The sequence below is a fragment of the Dermacentor albipictus genome, chromosome 4 (assembly GCF_038994185.2).
Source record: "Dermacentor albipictus isolate Rhodes 1998 colony chromosome 4, USDA_Dalb.pri_finalv2, whole genome shotgun sequence".
NCBI classification, from domain to species: Eukaryota; Metazoa; Arthropoda; class Arachnida; order Ixodida; family Ixodidae; genus Dermacentor; species Dermacentor albipictus.
In genome coordinates, this window is record NC_091824.1 from 52,685,014 (window position 1) to 52,699,751 (window position 14,738).

The 14,738-nt window shown below is 44.3% G+C and overlaps 2 protein-coding genes across 22 annotated transcripts in view; one reads left to right on the forward strand and one right to left on the reverse strand.

Moving 5' to 3' along the window:
- LOC135909148 (uncharacterized) overlaps window positions 1–14,738 on the reverse strand; it is a 758,332-nt gene that overhangs the window by 192,594 nt on the left and 551,000 nt on the right. The window lies entirely within an intron of this gene.
- Window positions 1,059–9,458, forward strand: LOC135909172 (sulfotransferase ssu-1-like). The gene is made up of 2 exons (XM_065441002.1): window positions 1,059–1,122; window positions 8,244–9,458. The coding sequence occupies exon 2, from the start codon at window positions 8,264–8,266 to the stop codon at window positions 9,215–9,217; it is 954 nt and encodes a 317-aa protein (XP_065297074.1). The 5' UTR covers window positions 1,059–1,122; window positions 8,244–8,263; the 3' UTR covers window positions 9,218–9,458.

The window sequence follows — 14,738 nt, forward strand, 5'->3', positions numbered from 1 at the left end:
ACCAAAAAGGTGAAAACTCAGTAGACACTGTTTAGCATGGATTGTGGTTCGATGTAACGGACTCCATAGGCAAACCACGTAATCTTCTCTGAGTTCCCTTCCACCCGTACAATGGGTGGGCTGCGTGCGGTGAGGACTGCGGAAGAACAGCGCGTCTACGAAGAACATCGTCGTCAACAGAAGCGAGAATGTGCGTGGCGACAGCGGTCGACAGTGTATACGGACGAAGATCGTACCGCAAACGGCAAGCGTAGGCACCTTTGGTTGGATCATTCCTAGCGGCTCTACTCCCATCGTAATTATGGGTGATTTAAACACAGTTGCGCCTCTGCCACACGGAAAGTGATTCGTGGCGTCTCTCTGGGAAAGGTTTGGCATATTCAAGGTTACACAAACACCAGTGTGCCCAAGACGCGTCATCGGTGGTGTACAGGCCACACATTGGCCAAGAACTTTTGCAGTGTCATCACAAAGCCACTGGCCGATAGTCACCTCGGTGACCAAACAATGAATCCAAAAAGCAAGCAAAAGAACGTGAAATATAGAAAGATATTGAGTATGCAAGTTAAGAAAACAGCCAGAAAAATTGTGAAAAATAGAAATTTAGTTTGACACCTTTATTTTCAATCAACATATTCATTAGCAACACACCTATCACCATATATACAGCTGCGCTGGTCATCCACCTTCACAAAGTGGAATGCCTCTGAATTTTTTTTTACGTATTATCCGAGTGGCTTTTGTGGTTTAGGTCTTCTGTCGTTCGATGAGAAACGTCGCCGAGATAACAGCCTTGGTGTGGCGATAAGCTTCAGAGCGAAATAGGAGTTTCTTATGGGCGACGTTATGGGCTTCTCATTTGCAGTTGCGCAAACGTGACCCGGTGTCATGTTGCTGCGCAAGGAAACGTCGGACTTCATCACTGCCCGTGCAAAGACTTCACCACCTAATCGCTGCTGCATGCGATCATGATGTCTGCCATGTGTTGCGTCATCGTTAAACAGCTACAAGGGCGCCACCGACAGCTATAAAAGAAGGAACCACTGACGACCCGTTCTTTGATTAGCAGCAGCGGCGGCGGAACGAAGACGCCTTCCAACACTTTCTTCTGGAATTTCGCAGGTTGGTTATCGCCACCTCCCTGTCATCTAGGTATAGGTAGGCATGTCTTTCGCTGCAGATGCTGCCACTCTTGCTGCTTTTTAACAAATGCTTTGGTGTGATTCATGATACTTTTTCTGTGCCTTCTTGGTTCCTGTTTTTGCATTTTGTCGAATAAGCACTAGGTTGCTTTGGTCGGCGTTCAGGTGTCGGTGGACGTAGTCTGCCATCTCAGTGGTACCGATTATGCAAAATGTGAAAAGGCTATGGAAGCTGACTGTCGATCATTAACATGCAGTGACTGTTTGGGGCAGTATCACCTAGGCTCCTGTTCTGGTGAGTCAGAATCAAGATACAAATCTGAAGGGGACGACTATAAACAGTCTTGGAAATGTACGGCATTTCCAAAACGGCCGCATGTACGGCCGCAAAACCAAAACTGCGCCCATCTCTAGGGAAACCGATTACAGCACTGTCACGGCACTTCTGTTCGATGTTAAGGGAAAATTAAATAAGCTGCTTCCTCAGAACACTGTAAATGATATGGAGGCTTTAATAAAGCACATGTCCGCCCATTATGACACGGCACTCGAAACTATCGCAGAGCATCCAGGCGAAATTAAGCAACTAAAGAACAGAGATTCAAAACTTGAAGTTAAAACAGACGCTTAAATCCGGAGAGTGTCTGCGGCTGTAAGTGACCTTGAATAGCACAATCGAAAGCTGAAACTTCAAATTCATCGGCTGGCTAAGCATGAGAATGAATGCCTCATGACCAGAATAAACGCCCTCGCTGCCAAACTGGAACTTGGTCCTCTTAACGAGCAGCCCGTCTCCGCCATTCACCTTCTTCCTTCACAAAAAGATAAGACACCAGCCCTGCTTGTTCGCTTCCCACGACAGACGATAAGAGACAAATGGGTTGAAAAAAGGAAAGCTATATCAAAGGTAGAATCTGATGTCTACGTATCCGAAAACCTAACCGGTTATAATAGATGATTGCTCAAAGTTGCAAAGGAATGGGCACTCGTAAACAATTTCAAATTTGTGTGGCATCGCAACGGAAGAATATTGGTCCGGAAAGCAGAACATGTACATGTAATCAAGACCGCAACCGATCTCGAAAAGCTGGAAGTGTGACACTGAAGTGCTGTCCCCAAGTTTTCCCGTTTTTACATGGCTTCTTTTGACTCGTTATCCCCGTCTGATATTTTGCATTTTGTTGGACCAGACTATAAAAAAATCCACTCGATGCTTCCATCTCAATGCGAAACAAGCATGACATGCTCGACCTTTTTTTTTTCAGCAGCTTGACCTTTCAGTTTGATGTCATTATGCTGTAGGAAACGTTGTATGACCAGCACTCGGTCGTATGGCAACTGCCTAAATAGCAATGCTTTACTAAAAACAGAGAAACGTCGCGGGGCGATGGCGTCAGCGTGCTTGTCCGTGATGACATTAATCCAAAGTGCATCAATGAATTTTGCTGCAATAGTGATGGCTATGAAGTACTATCAGTCTTGAGTGCTCGAACTGTCTACTCAGTTTGCTACCATCCACCAAGCTGTAATTTGGACCATTTCTTCCAGTTTCTTGAAAAGCCTTTCCTTTATGTGGGTGAATTGCAATTTAAATGTGCGTTCGGTGGTGATTTCTATATCAATGTGTTGCTCGACAATCCCTTGAAGCGAAATTTGGATGCAGTTATAAACGCACATAGTTGCTTCAATGTCATATCACCTACCAGAACTACTCATAATACATCTACGTGTATCGGCCTATTCTTTACAAACATTGCTTTGAGTAAGAATAAATCGCGGGTGTTTTCCTGTGGCCTTAGTGACCATATGCTCATATTTCTGAGCCTGAATCATGCATGTTAACGATAAACTGCTACTGATACCTTCATACAAGCGATTACGCCGAATGCGTTGGTAAATTTTCGTGCCGAATTAGGAAGCACGGACTGGAGGGATGTTTAGGCCACGCAAATACCGGATGTGGCATATGAACGTTAAGGAAGGCTCTTTTCCTCGTGCTATCACAAACATTTCCCCTTTACTATTAAGAAAATACAACCTTCCAGGATACGCAATCCATGGGTCACAAACAAGCTTCTCCACCAAATAAAAAAATAGCCTTTATGATAGGTTTATCGAGTCACGAGATACAAACGACTGGAACGAGCTTAAACAGTTTCGCAATCGTCTCCCGAACGAGCTGCGCAACGCGAAAAACCGTTATCATACTGACTTGTTCAACACTTTCAACGTTTAACGTTTAATGTAACAGCCAGAGGAAAAGGAAACAGCTGAATGTTCTGCGCAACCACGCACCTATTTCCCACTTATCTATCCACATTGACAGTAATGGTGTTCAAATAACTGGCGAGTCACTACCTGATGCATTCAATGATTTTCTAGTGAGTATTAATAATATTCCCGCATGCATAAGTGCCTGCGATTTCATAAGAACAAATGTTGCAGACGCAATTTTCCTGCACCCGACCAATGAAACAGAGTTAATATGCCTTTTTTTCTGAGCTGAGAAACAGCCGTAGCTTTGATGTAGATAATCTGCAGATAAAGCCAAGTGAGTATGCCCTAGACATTGATCCCTCATTTCTGGTATAGATATACAACTTATGCCTCGATACCGGAGTCTTCCCGCATAAAATGCAAGTCGTTAAAGTAATCCCGTTATTCAAACGTGGTGACAGAACCCTTATGACAAATTACACGCCCATCTCCATTTCGCCAGTCTTCTAAAAAGGCCTGGAATAGGTTATATTTAAGCCTTTTTCTACATTTCTGGAAAATAAAAGCCCCTTAACTGACTGTCAGTACGCCTTCCGTAAAAACCGGTCAACACAGCTTGCCTTCTTGCATCAAAAAGAATTTATTCTCAAAAAACATCGAAGAGCGCTTTCTCACACTTGCAGTGTTAATAGATTTTACGAAAGCGTTCGACTGCATTAATCATGAACTTCTGCTCAATAAATTATTTAACTATAGAATTTGTGGCGTTGCCATTGATTTATTTAGATAATATCTAAACTCCAGAGTTCAGTTTACACGTGCAAATAACCTCTACTCTCAATTAAGGAACACATGGATAGGAGTGCCGCAAGGGAGCCTACTTGGCACTCTTCTTCTCAATACGTATGTTAATGATCTTGTCAATATTGACAATGACGCCCAATACATCATCTGTGCTGCTGACACTACACTACTATTTTTCTCTCATCATACCTCGGACTTGTTAAGGACTGCTAATGCAGTACTAGGTAAACTACATGTGTGGTCCGTTAAAAATGGTGTCATAAGTAACACTACTAAAACTAAAGCCATATTATTCCAAGTCAAGAACAAAAACGCCACGCTGCCTGCTGACATCACACTTAATTCACACAAAATTGAACTAGTGAGCTCAGTTAAGAGCCTAAAGATCTATTTCTACCACGATATGTCATGGATAAGCCACATATTATCACTTGTCACTCAGCTTTCACAGATAGTTGGACTGGTTTTCTCTTTTAGGTACCTTCAACGCAATGTAAACATGCTTATGTATAACTCCCTTTTCGTCAGTCATCTGAATTATTGCTCCCTTGTCTGGGGTACCACATCTGTCACAAATATAAGTAGATTATTCATCAATTATAAAAATAATTATCCGTGTGATGTGTGATGTACCATAGGACTCTCAAAGTGAACCTCTTTTCCAGGAAACAAAAATCCACAAAGTGCCTAATTTATACAATTACAGGTTAGTCCATGCATACGTTAGGGAGTGTAAATCGAATAATTGTTATATCCGTTCCATAGCGAACCTTAAACAGAACATACGCCATTATCAAACACGATCTTCAGAATATTGGTACGTAATGCGCCCACGAACTAATCACGGAAAGCAAATGATTGCTTATACGCTGCCTGTCCTGCTTAACACACTGATCGCAGGTGATACCATGTCTTAGTGTTCGTTAACTAGTCTGTATAATTATTATTGCTGCTAGCGCTGGTTTTATGCTTAATACTTTGTACTTGTATATCAGAATATTAATTTTGCCACATCATCTGTTAGTAAACGTGACTGAATTGTGTGTCGTATTTTTTTTTCTCTCCATACTGCAGATTTGTTAATTTGTCAGCTAAGTAACTTGCTTTAGTTTATCAATTTTTTTGTTTTTCTTCTGCGTTATTTTATTCGTCTTAATCTACTTTATTGTTATCAGTCCTCCATCCACTGTTGTTTCCCCGCTGCTACCATAAAATGGGTTTTAGGACTTAGTCAAGCCGCTTACGCAGCTTTTCTCTTCAAGACCTGTCCGTATTCAAATCTGTTGTTTATGGGAAATAAGAGCACTTACTTACTTACTTCAAGGTTTGAAGGACGCTAGCCGAATGCCTTTTTTTAATATGAAATGACCACACAACGAAACGAAGAAAAGGGTAGGATAATTTTTTTTCCAGAATATGAAGAACCGATGAACAAATGGGAAATGAAAGCGGACGAAAATACATATTGCCGCAGGTGGGATCAAAGCACACGCCTTCGCATTAGGCGTGCAATGTTCTTGTCAATTGAGCTTCTGCGGCACCGTATTTCCGTCCCAGATTCTGAGTATTGTGCCGTATCTGTACAAGGTCAAGGCCTGAGAGTGTTTGCAGCGCATATCTTGTGGGTTAGAGCATCCTTTCTACAGCAGGCATCACGTGTATATATACATACACGCATACAATATATATATATATATATATATATATATATATATATATATATATATATATAATCTATAGTGTGCTTCAACTTGCGAGGCGTCTGTTGGTGCAGAGACACTCGCTGTGAATGAGTTGAACGCGAACAAAGGGACGCAGTATCGTGATTTTAGATAGTCTCCTTCATGTGAAGGCAACAAGGCATAGAGTAAATAAACAAGTTATTTACTTTATGCTTTATTTTCGTTTCAGTGTTCGTTGACTTCATATGGCTATGACTACCGGTAATCCGGATCCTCTGTTGCCCTTCTTGTCGCACTTTTGGGGAAGAAAATTCGCATTCCCGTGAAGGTCGCAATTGTCATGATTTCAGTTACTCAAATCCGAGGCCTTCCATTGACTTGTATGTCAATAAATCTGCTTGGTAATATCATGTAGGTTACTACGTCTTCTTAACTGCAACCCGAGACCTGACTCCAAAATACGTCTTTGTGTCAGAAATATGAAGAATATGTCGTATGACGAATGCATAATTTAAGAACCCCAAGACTATCACAAAGTGTTACGCACGGAACAAATGTTTAAAATTTTGCCACAGGACAGAGGTTAAGCAAGGTTCACTCACGATCATGTGATTAGCTGCAACTTTAGCTTTTAATATTCCCCCGCATTCAGAAATGCGCCCCAACTTGAAGCCCGCGCTTCACTTGTTCTAGATAACGCTTGGCGTCAACGTTCCCACGACGCTCAATGCGTTTCCCTCGGCAAGTTGACGTCAGGCGGCGCTTTGACCAAATCAAGCATTCGCTTTAGATAAGGAGCGTTTCTCTGAATTCGGGGGTAAATATTTCGTATTTGAAAGGGTAAAGGGTGGCTGCTTGCCAGTGGTCTTAATTTGCTACCAGGTGTAATATCATAAGGATGGCGTTGTTGAACCGCACTGTACCACAACGATGTGCTTAATGTAAACAGTAAGTGGAACCTTAGGGAGCCTTAAGATGAATATTTGCTCGACAATCGATGGTGTGCACAGTGCCCATCTTTAATCCTTGGAAGCGAATCTGCACCAGTGTCTTGAAGCAAGCAATGAGGATATGAAGGTGAAGGCTAAACGAGTCTTCTTATAACGAAAATAACGCAACACACCACGAAAAACAGGCGAAAGGCTATATGAGTCTGTTACTCTGATTATGCTTTACTTACTTCCATCTTTTCTTGAATAAAATATAAATGCTCACTCATTATAGAAGGGTCGTGGCACTTTCCTATAACAACTGTACACAAGAGGTTGGTCGGAAAACGTATCGCAGCCCAGGGCAATCTATCTCACAGAGTGTTTTTCTTGCGCGATAACATTTCGCGAGCGCAATGGAAAGGCGAGAGTGCTGAACTGTACTTGCGAGAGTGCTGAACTCGTACCCGATAAAGCTTCCACGCGAAATGTGGCAAGAAAACACTCCAGTGATGGACACGTGTTCTGGATCCTGATATTTTTGTCACAGTTGTCGAAGTTACACCGAGCAGCCGCCTGTTCCCTACAGGCTTGCGATGGATCGCAAGGTCTGGCTCGATTGAGTGGCAGATTACGCGGCTGAGCGAAATTGCAGTTTATGCCAGTACTGTGGACAGTCTGTCTAGGTGCGCAAAACTGCAGGAAAAGTGCAGCAAAGTGCAGGAAACCGTGGTAGGTTCTGCATCGTAGAGGTACGAATTTCTTTTATATATATATTTTCATTCTAGGGCTGTTATGCCCCTCTCGAGCTCCAATTATTCTTGCGAAAGTACATGCGAAACTTGTAGTTCAGATTTCGCGCGACATTAGAAATGTCAGCTGCAAAATGGCTTTCGTAATTTTCCGAATACGAACCTGCGGGATGCTATCCTTCTCCTCTGTTATGCATGGGTTGCTCTGGCGAGACTAGAGTAGAGAGCATTTCAGGAACTCCATTTCTACCCATTTTAAAGTCACACATTATTAAATAAGTAGATGAACTAAAAGATAAATACAGAAAAAATTAATTGTCGCTACGGCAATCGTAGCCATGACTGATGGCTGCTGTTTGCTAGGAAAGCTGGGAGCCCTATAAATCCTAGGCGTATTTAAGTACTAGAGCAACCACAGCTGTCTACTCCACGTATTACTTTTCTTTCGACCTCAGAACAGCGCGTGTGAATGCGGCACGTGTGTCATGATTCATTTCATAGCTCACATGTATGACGTAGCGGAAATCCGGTGCTTCAACGACATTCTGGAAATTATATTCGGCTTTACCACCTTCCGCTTTACAACAGGTAGATGCTCCCGGGAATCTGCTGAATCGATAACGCTTTCCTATGTACTTTCTTCCCCGAAACTCGTTTCCGCTTCCTCTTTCGGTTTACGACAAGATATACTTAAAGCGCACGTTTCACGTGTTCCAGGACCACCCTTCCGACGAGTGATGGCAGTGGAAGTTAGACCCTGGCCCAACGGGCCCCTGTACGTCAACTTCGACGGCTTGCGACTCAACAAGCGTTTTTCGCCGACAGTGGTGCGCGATGCCCTGCGTTACAGTGCTACGCCGAGCGACAAGTTCCTGTTGTCGTACCCAAAGTGCGGGACCCACTGGGCGCAGCAGATCGCTTATCTCGTCGACCATCGGGGTGTCCCGCCCGCCGACATTCTGCAGTTTCACATGTACGGACCTTCGCTGGAGAAGTTCGGCGCCGAGACGCTGGCACAACTTCCAAACAGAGGGTTGATTCGCACCCACCTACCGTACGACTTCGTGCCCAAGCATCCGCAGGCCAAGTACGTGTACGTGTGCCGAAACCCAAAGGACGTCTGCGTGTCCTTCTTCTACCACACGAAAGCGCTACCGGAGTGTGACTTCGTGAATGGCAAGTTCGAAGACTTCTTCGAGATATTTCTTGAAGGTAAAACTGACTTCGGCGACTACTTTGAGCATGTGCTACCATGGTACGAACGCCGCGGAGACGACAACGTGCTGTTCCTGAACTACGAGGACATGAAGAGCGACCCCAGAAAACACGTGCTCGAGATGGCTGCGTTCATGAATGGAGAGCGCTACGACGAGCTTCTGCAGGACGAAAGCATGCTGGCAGATGTCCTCAAATTCAGCACTTCCGAGTACATGAAAAACCCGGCTTCTGGTGGTCCCAGGCCGCAATCGAAAAGTTGCAGTTCGAAGGCCGACGTCCCGAAGATAATGCGGCAGCTGTTTGAAACGCCTGGTTCAATACGGCAAGTCAGTGGTGTTGTTCGTTCTGGGCGCACGGGTGGTTGGAAAGAGCACTTCACACCAGATATGAACGAAAGGATGGAAAGGAAAATACGCGAGAAGTTTTCGCAAACTGATCTAGTTTCTCTCTGGAGGCACTATGGCGTTCTTTAACAAATTTTTAGCTTATTCTTCCCTTTCTCTTGGTTGTAAACAAAGCAATATCATTTGTGCAGTTTACTTAGTTCAGTCTTGTTTCTGTGCGATCTTGTTGATTTGCGTAAAGGAAATGCACAAAAGACTTTCCCAAACTCATGTTTGACTTTCCGGGGCATTATGACATTTCTCGACACATTTCGCTGTCTTTCATTTTTTTCTTTACATTTGTTTGTAAATAAAGAAGAAATAATTCTGACCGTTTTGTTCATTTCTTGCATTCATCTACCAACATGTTACTATGACAACATTGTCGCAATATGAATAGCAATAACGTGTTGCAATCGGAAATCTGTTTCGGTGCAATTGTTACTTCTTCACTATTAGCGTAGATTCAGCTGATATCAAAATGCTATAGTTTAGGCGTTATTATTATTATTATTTAATGGTAAAATATTGAAACAGGGACAAATGACCACATACGCGTGAGCACTTGCTGTGTCTGGTGCGTTCTGTTTCAAGTTCTTTAGCACCGCATAACAACTTGGCCCGGAAACAAGTTGCCCAACAAAATACAAATAATAAGTTGGCCCGGAAAGAAAGAGTCCAAACAAAATACTAATGCGCCAGCATAGGGCCATATCATTATATTCAGATGGCGCACTCAACTATGAGAGTAAACTTAGCATCTGCAGATCGACACTAATTTACAATACCGTAACTATTGCTTCGACATACCCTCGACATACGCCATACCCTCGACATAAGCTTCGACATACCCTCAATATTCGACAGAAACATATGGTGTAGCCAATTTATACCAGATGTAAAGAAAGCGCATTGTATTTTATCAGGAGAAACATATAAACTGATCAACTTCGTAAGAAGACTATCGAATAATGCTTCCCTGAAATGATGAAGCAGTTCCGGAAGCCTAATCTGGCGGACCGAACATGTGGAATGCATCACGGCATCCAAATGGTCCATGAGAGGCATGCAAATTACTGATAAATTACCCCTCAGCTCTGCGCGACTACAAGCACTAGGTGAAAGCCACTCCTCAATGTATTCCTAATAAGCTTAGTCTTTTGGTCTAGACAAATACATGGTATATTAAATAGAGCTAAAGCGAAAAATTCGTTGAGCTGCTTTAGCAATTGACGTCTTTATAGATTAACAAAACGGGCTCTTTTATCATGAATGAAGGATTGGTAAGCTTGGTAATGAAGGCTTGGTAAAAAAAAGCGAAATGTAGCTGGCAGTGCCGCATGACTTATCGCAGTAGGTAGCCATAACGTCATAAATTTTGTCAGTGTTTGTGAATGCCGGGTTATGTGTTTCGCGGCAACAATGGGCTGAATTGTCCTTTGCTTCTAGAAGAAGCGAAACAAATGTCAACAAGTTATTAAAAATGTTACTTATGCAAAACGGCTAAAATACGCGAAATTATTGCAAATCCATGACATCACACTGAATTCGGCGTGAAAAAAAAAGGAAATTGCATCATTAGTACACGTATTCTCTTACCACTTCCAGTGTCTGACTACCTATCGTAAACTGCTGTTCTCTTCCGAGACGGTTAAACATTAATTTAGTTTTCTGCAGATTAATTTTTAGACCCACCCTTCGGCGTTGCCTCTCCAGGTCAGTGAGCAAGTATTGCAGTTGGTCCCCTCAGTTACTAAGCAAGTCAATATTGTCACGTGGTAGTGACGGTGAAGAAAGAAGCAATAACACAGTAGCAATACTGTGAACGAGAAAACTAACTTTTATTGGGCGAACCTGTGCCCACAAAAACAGGCTACACTTATAGCACAACGATAGCGGCGAACACGGTCGGCGATCGTCGGAAAAAACTGATCAGCGGGTCAAGCGCGTCGGCTTTTATAGAGCAGTCATCGAATGTTCCAGACTAATCGTTCGGACCCGCATGCCTTCCACAAAGTTCTACACCATTCGTGTCACGCGATGAAATCTGATAACACAAGGTTCGGCGACAACAGACACGCGGATAGAAGCATCGGTAACTTTCCAGAAACTTCGGATACATGCAAGCGCGTCCCGCGCTGCGCGATAAGATTTGTTAGGCGGTGAAACCTGGTCGCCCGATAAATATAAATACACGTGTCAATACCCCCCTCTTAAAAAGCATCGTCCCGATGCTACAAAGAGGGCGAAACACAAAGGGACACTTATTAAACATAAGTAACAAAACAACGAAAAGAAATAAAGTCCAAAGGTCAGTTACGCGAAGTACCAAAGTTCTTCAACGCTGGTGGTACGGCTTGAGCCGCACAACGTGGACAATTTCAGGTCGTGAGCGGCGCCGCTGTGACAGCGAAATGCCGTCTGGCACGACCTCGTAGTCCAGAGCACCAATACGTCGGATGATCTTGTACGGTCCAAAATAGCGACGCAAAAGCTTCTCGCTCAGTCCTCGTCGGCGTATAGGGGTCCATACCCAAACACGGTCGCCGGGCTGGTACTCGACGAAGCGTCGTCGGAGATTGTAGTGTCGGCTGTCGGTCCTCTGCTGGTTCTTGATTCGCAGGCGGGCGAGCTGTCGGGCTTCTTCGGCGCGCTGGAGATAGGTAGCGACGTCAAGATTCTCTTCGTCCGTTACGTGCGGCAGCATGGCGTCGAGCGTCGTCGTCGGGTTCCTGCCGTAAACCAACTTGAACGGCGTGATCTGTGTTGTTTCTTGCACCGCCGTGTTATAAGCGAATGTTACGTACGGCAGGACGGCATCCCAGGTCTTGTGTTCGACGTCGACGTACATCGCCAGCATGTCGGCGAGGGTCTTATTCAGCCGCTCCGTAAGACCATTCGTCTGCGGGTGGTAAGCCGTTGTCCTCCTGTGCCTTGTCTGACTGTATTTCAGAATGGCTTGGGTGAGCTCCGCTGTAAAGGCCGTTCCTCGGTCGGTGATGAGGACTTCTGGGGCGCCATGTCGCAGCAGGATGTTTTCGACAAAGAATTTCGCCACTTCGGCTGCGCTACCTTTCGGCAGTGCTTTTGTTTCAGCGAAGCGGGTGAGGTAGTCCGTCGCCACGACGATCCACTTATTTCCGGTTATTGACGTCGGGAAGGGTCCCAGCAAGTCCATCCCGATCTGCTGGAATGGTCGGCAAGGGGGCTCGATTGGCTGTAGTAATCCGGCTGGCCTTGTCGGCGGTGTCTTGCGTCGCTGACAGTCTCGGCATGTTCTGACATAACGGGCGACGTCGGTGGTCAGGCGCGGCCAATAATACTTTTCTTGTATCCTTGATAGTGTCCGGGAAAATCCGAGGTGTCCAGCGGTCGGATCGTCATGTAGGGCATGCAATACTTCTGGACGAAGTCCTGACGGGACAACAAGAAGGTAATTGGCGCGGACTGGCGAGAGGTACTGGGATCGATACCCAGCACCTCCACCAGATGTCACGTGGTAGTGACGGTGAAGAAAGAAGCAATAACACAGTAGCAATACTGTGAACGAGAAAACTAACTTTTATTGGGCGAACCTGTGCCCACAAAAACAGGCTACACTTATAGCACAACGATAGCGGCGAACACGGTCGGCGATCGTCGGAAAAAACTGATCAGCGGGTCAAGCGCGTCGGCTTTTATAGAGCAGTCATCGAATGTTCCAGACTAATCGTTCGGACCCGCATGCCTTCCACAAAGTTCTACACCATTCGTGTCACGCGATGAAATCTGATAACACAAGGTTCGGCGACAACAGACACGCGGATAGAAGCATCGGTAACTTTCCAGAAACTTCGGATACATGCAAGCGCGTCCCGCGCTGCGCGATAAGATTTGTTAGGCGGTGAAACCTGGTCGCCCGATAAATATAAATACACGTGTCAATATCATCAGCGAATGGCAAGTTACTATAGTATTCTCCATTAACTCTTAACCACAATTCTTCCCAATCCAGGTCTCTGAATGCCTCCTGTAAACATGCTGTGAATAGCATTAAAGAGATTGTGTCTCCCTGCCTGACGCCTTTCTTTATTGGGATTTTGTTGCTTTCTTTAAGGAAAACTACGGTGGCTGTGGAGCGGCTATAGATATTTTTCAGTATTTTTGCGCACGGTTCGTCTACACCCTGATTCCGCAATGGCTCCATGACTGCTGAGGTTTCGACTTAATCAAACGCTTTCTCGTAATCAATGAAAGCTATATATAAGGGTTGGTTATATTCCGCACATTTCTCTATCACCTGATTGATAGTGTGAATATGGTCTATTGTTGAGTAGCCTTTACAGAATCCTGCCTGGTCCTTTGGTTGACGGAAGTCTAAGGCATTGCTGATTCTATTTGCAATTACCATAGTAAATACCTTGTAGGCGACGGACAGTAAGCTGATCAGTCTATATTTTTTGAAGTTTTTGGAGTCCTCTTTGTTATGGATCAGGATTATGGTAGCGTTTTTACAAGATTCCGGTACGCTCGAAGTCATGAGGCATTGCATATACAGGGTGGCCAGTTTTTCTAGAACAGTCTGCCCATCATCTTTCAACAAATCTTATGTTACCTGATCCTCCCCAGCTGTCTTCCCCGTTTGCAAAGCTCCCAAGGCTTTCTTTACTTCTTCCGGCGTTACTTGTGGGATTTTAAATTCCTCTAGATTATTCTCTCTTCCATTATGGTCGCGGGTGCCACTGGTACTGTATAAATCTCTATAGAACTCCTCAGCCACTTCAACGATCTCATCCATATTAGTAATGATATTGCCGGCTTTGTCTCTTAACGCATACATCTGATTCTTGCCTATTCCTAGTTTCTTCTTCACTGCTTTTAGGCTTCTTCCATTCCTGAGAACCTGTTCAATTCTGTCCATATTATACTTCCTTATGTCAGCTGCCTTATGCTCGTTGATTAACTTCGAAAGTTCTGCCAGTTATATTCTAGCTGTAGGGTTAGAGGATTTCATATATTGGCGTTTCTTTATCAGATCTTTCGTCTCCTGCGATAGCTTACTGGTATCCTGTCTAAAGGAGTTGCCACCGACTTCTATTGCAGACTCCTTAATGATGCCCATAAGATCGTCGTTCATTGCTTCAACACTAAGGTCCTCTTCCTGTGTTAAAGCCGAATACCTGTTCTGTAGCTTGATGCGGAATTCCTCTATTTTCCCTCTTACCGCTAACTCATTCATCGGCTTCTTATGTACCAGTTTCTTATGTTCCCTCCTCAAGTTTAAGCTAATTCTAGTTCTTACCATCCTATGGCCACTGCACGTACGTTACCAGCTGTACGTTACCTCTACGTTACCAGCTATATTCTTATTTATCAGGAATCCGACTCCTAGTTCTCGACTCTCCGTTAAGCCCCGGTAGCAAAGGACTCGCCCGCTTTTTAGCACTGTATATGCTTCATTTGTCCTCCTAACTTTACTGAGCCCTATTTTATCCTTTTTACTGCCCTCTAATTCCTCCAAAAGCACTGCTAGACTCGCCTCAGTAGATAATGCTCCAGCGTTAAACGTTGCCAGGTTCAGATTCCAATGGTGGCCTGTCCGGATCCAAGGATTCTTAGCACCATCTGCTGC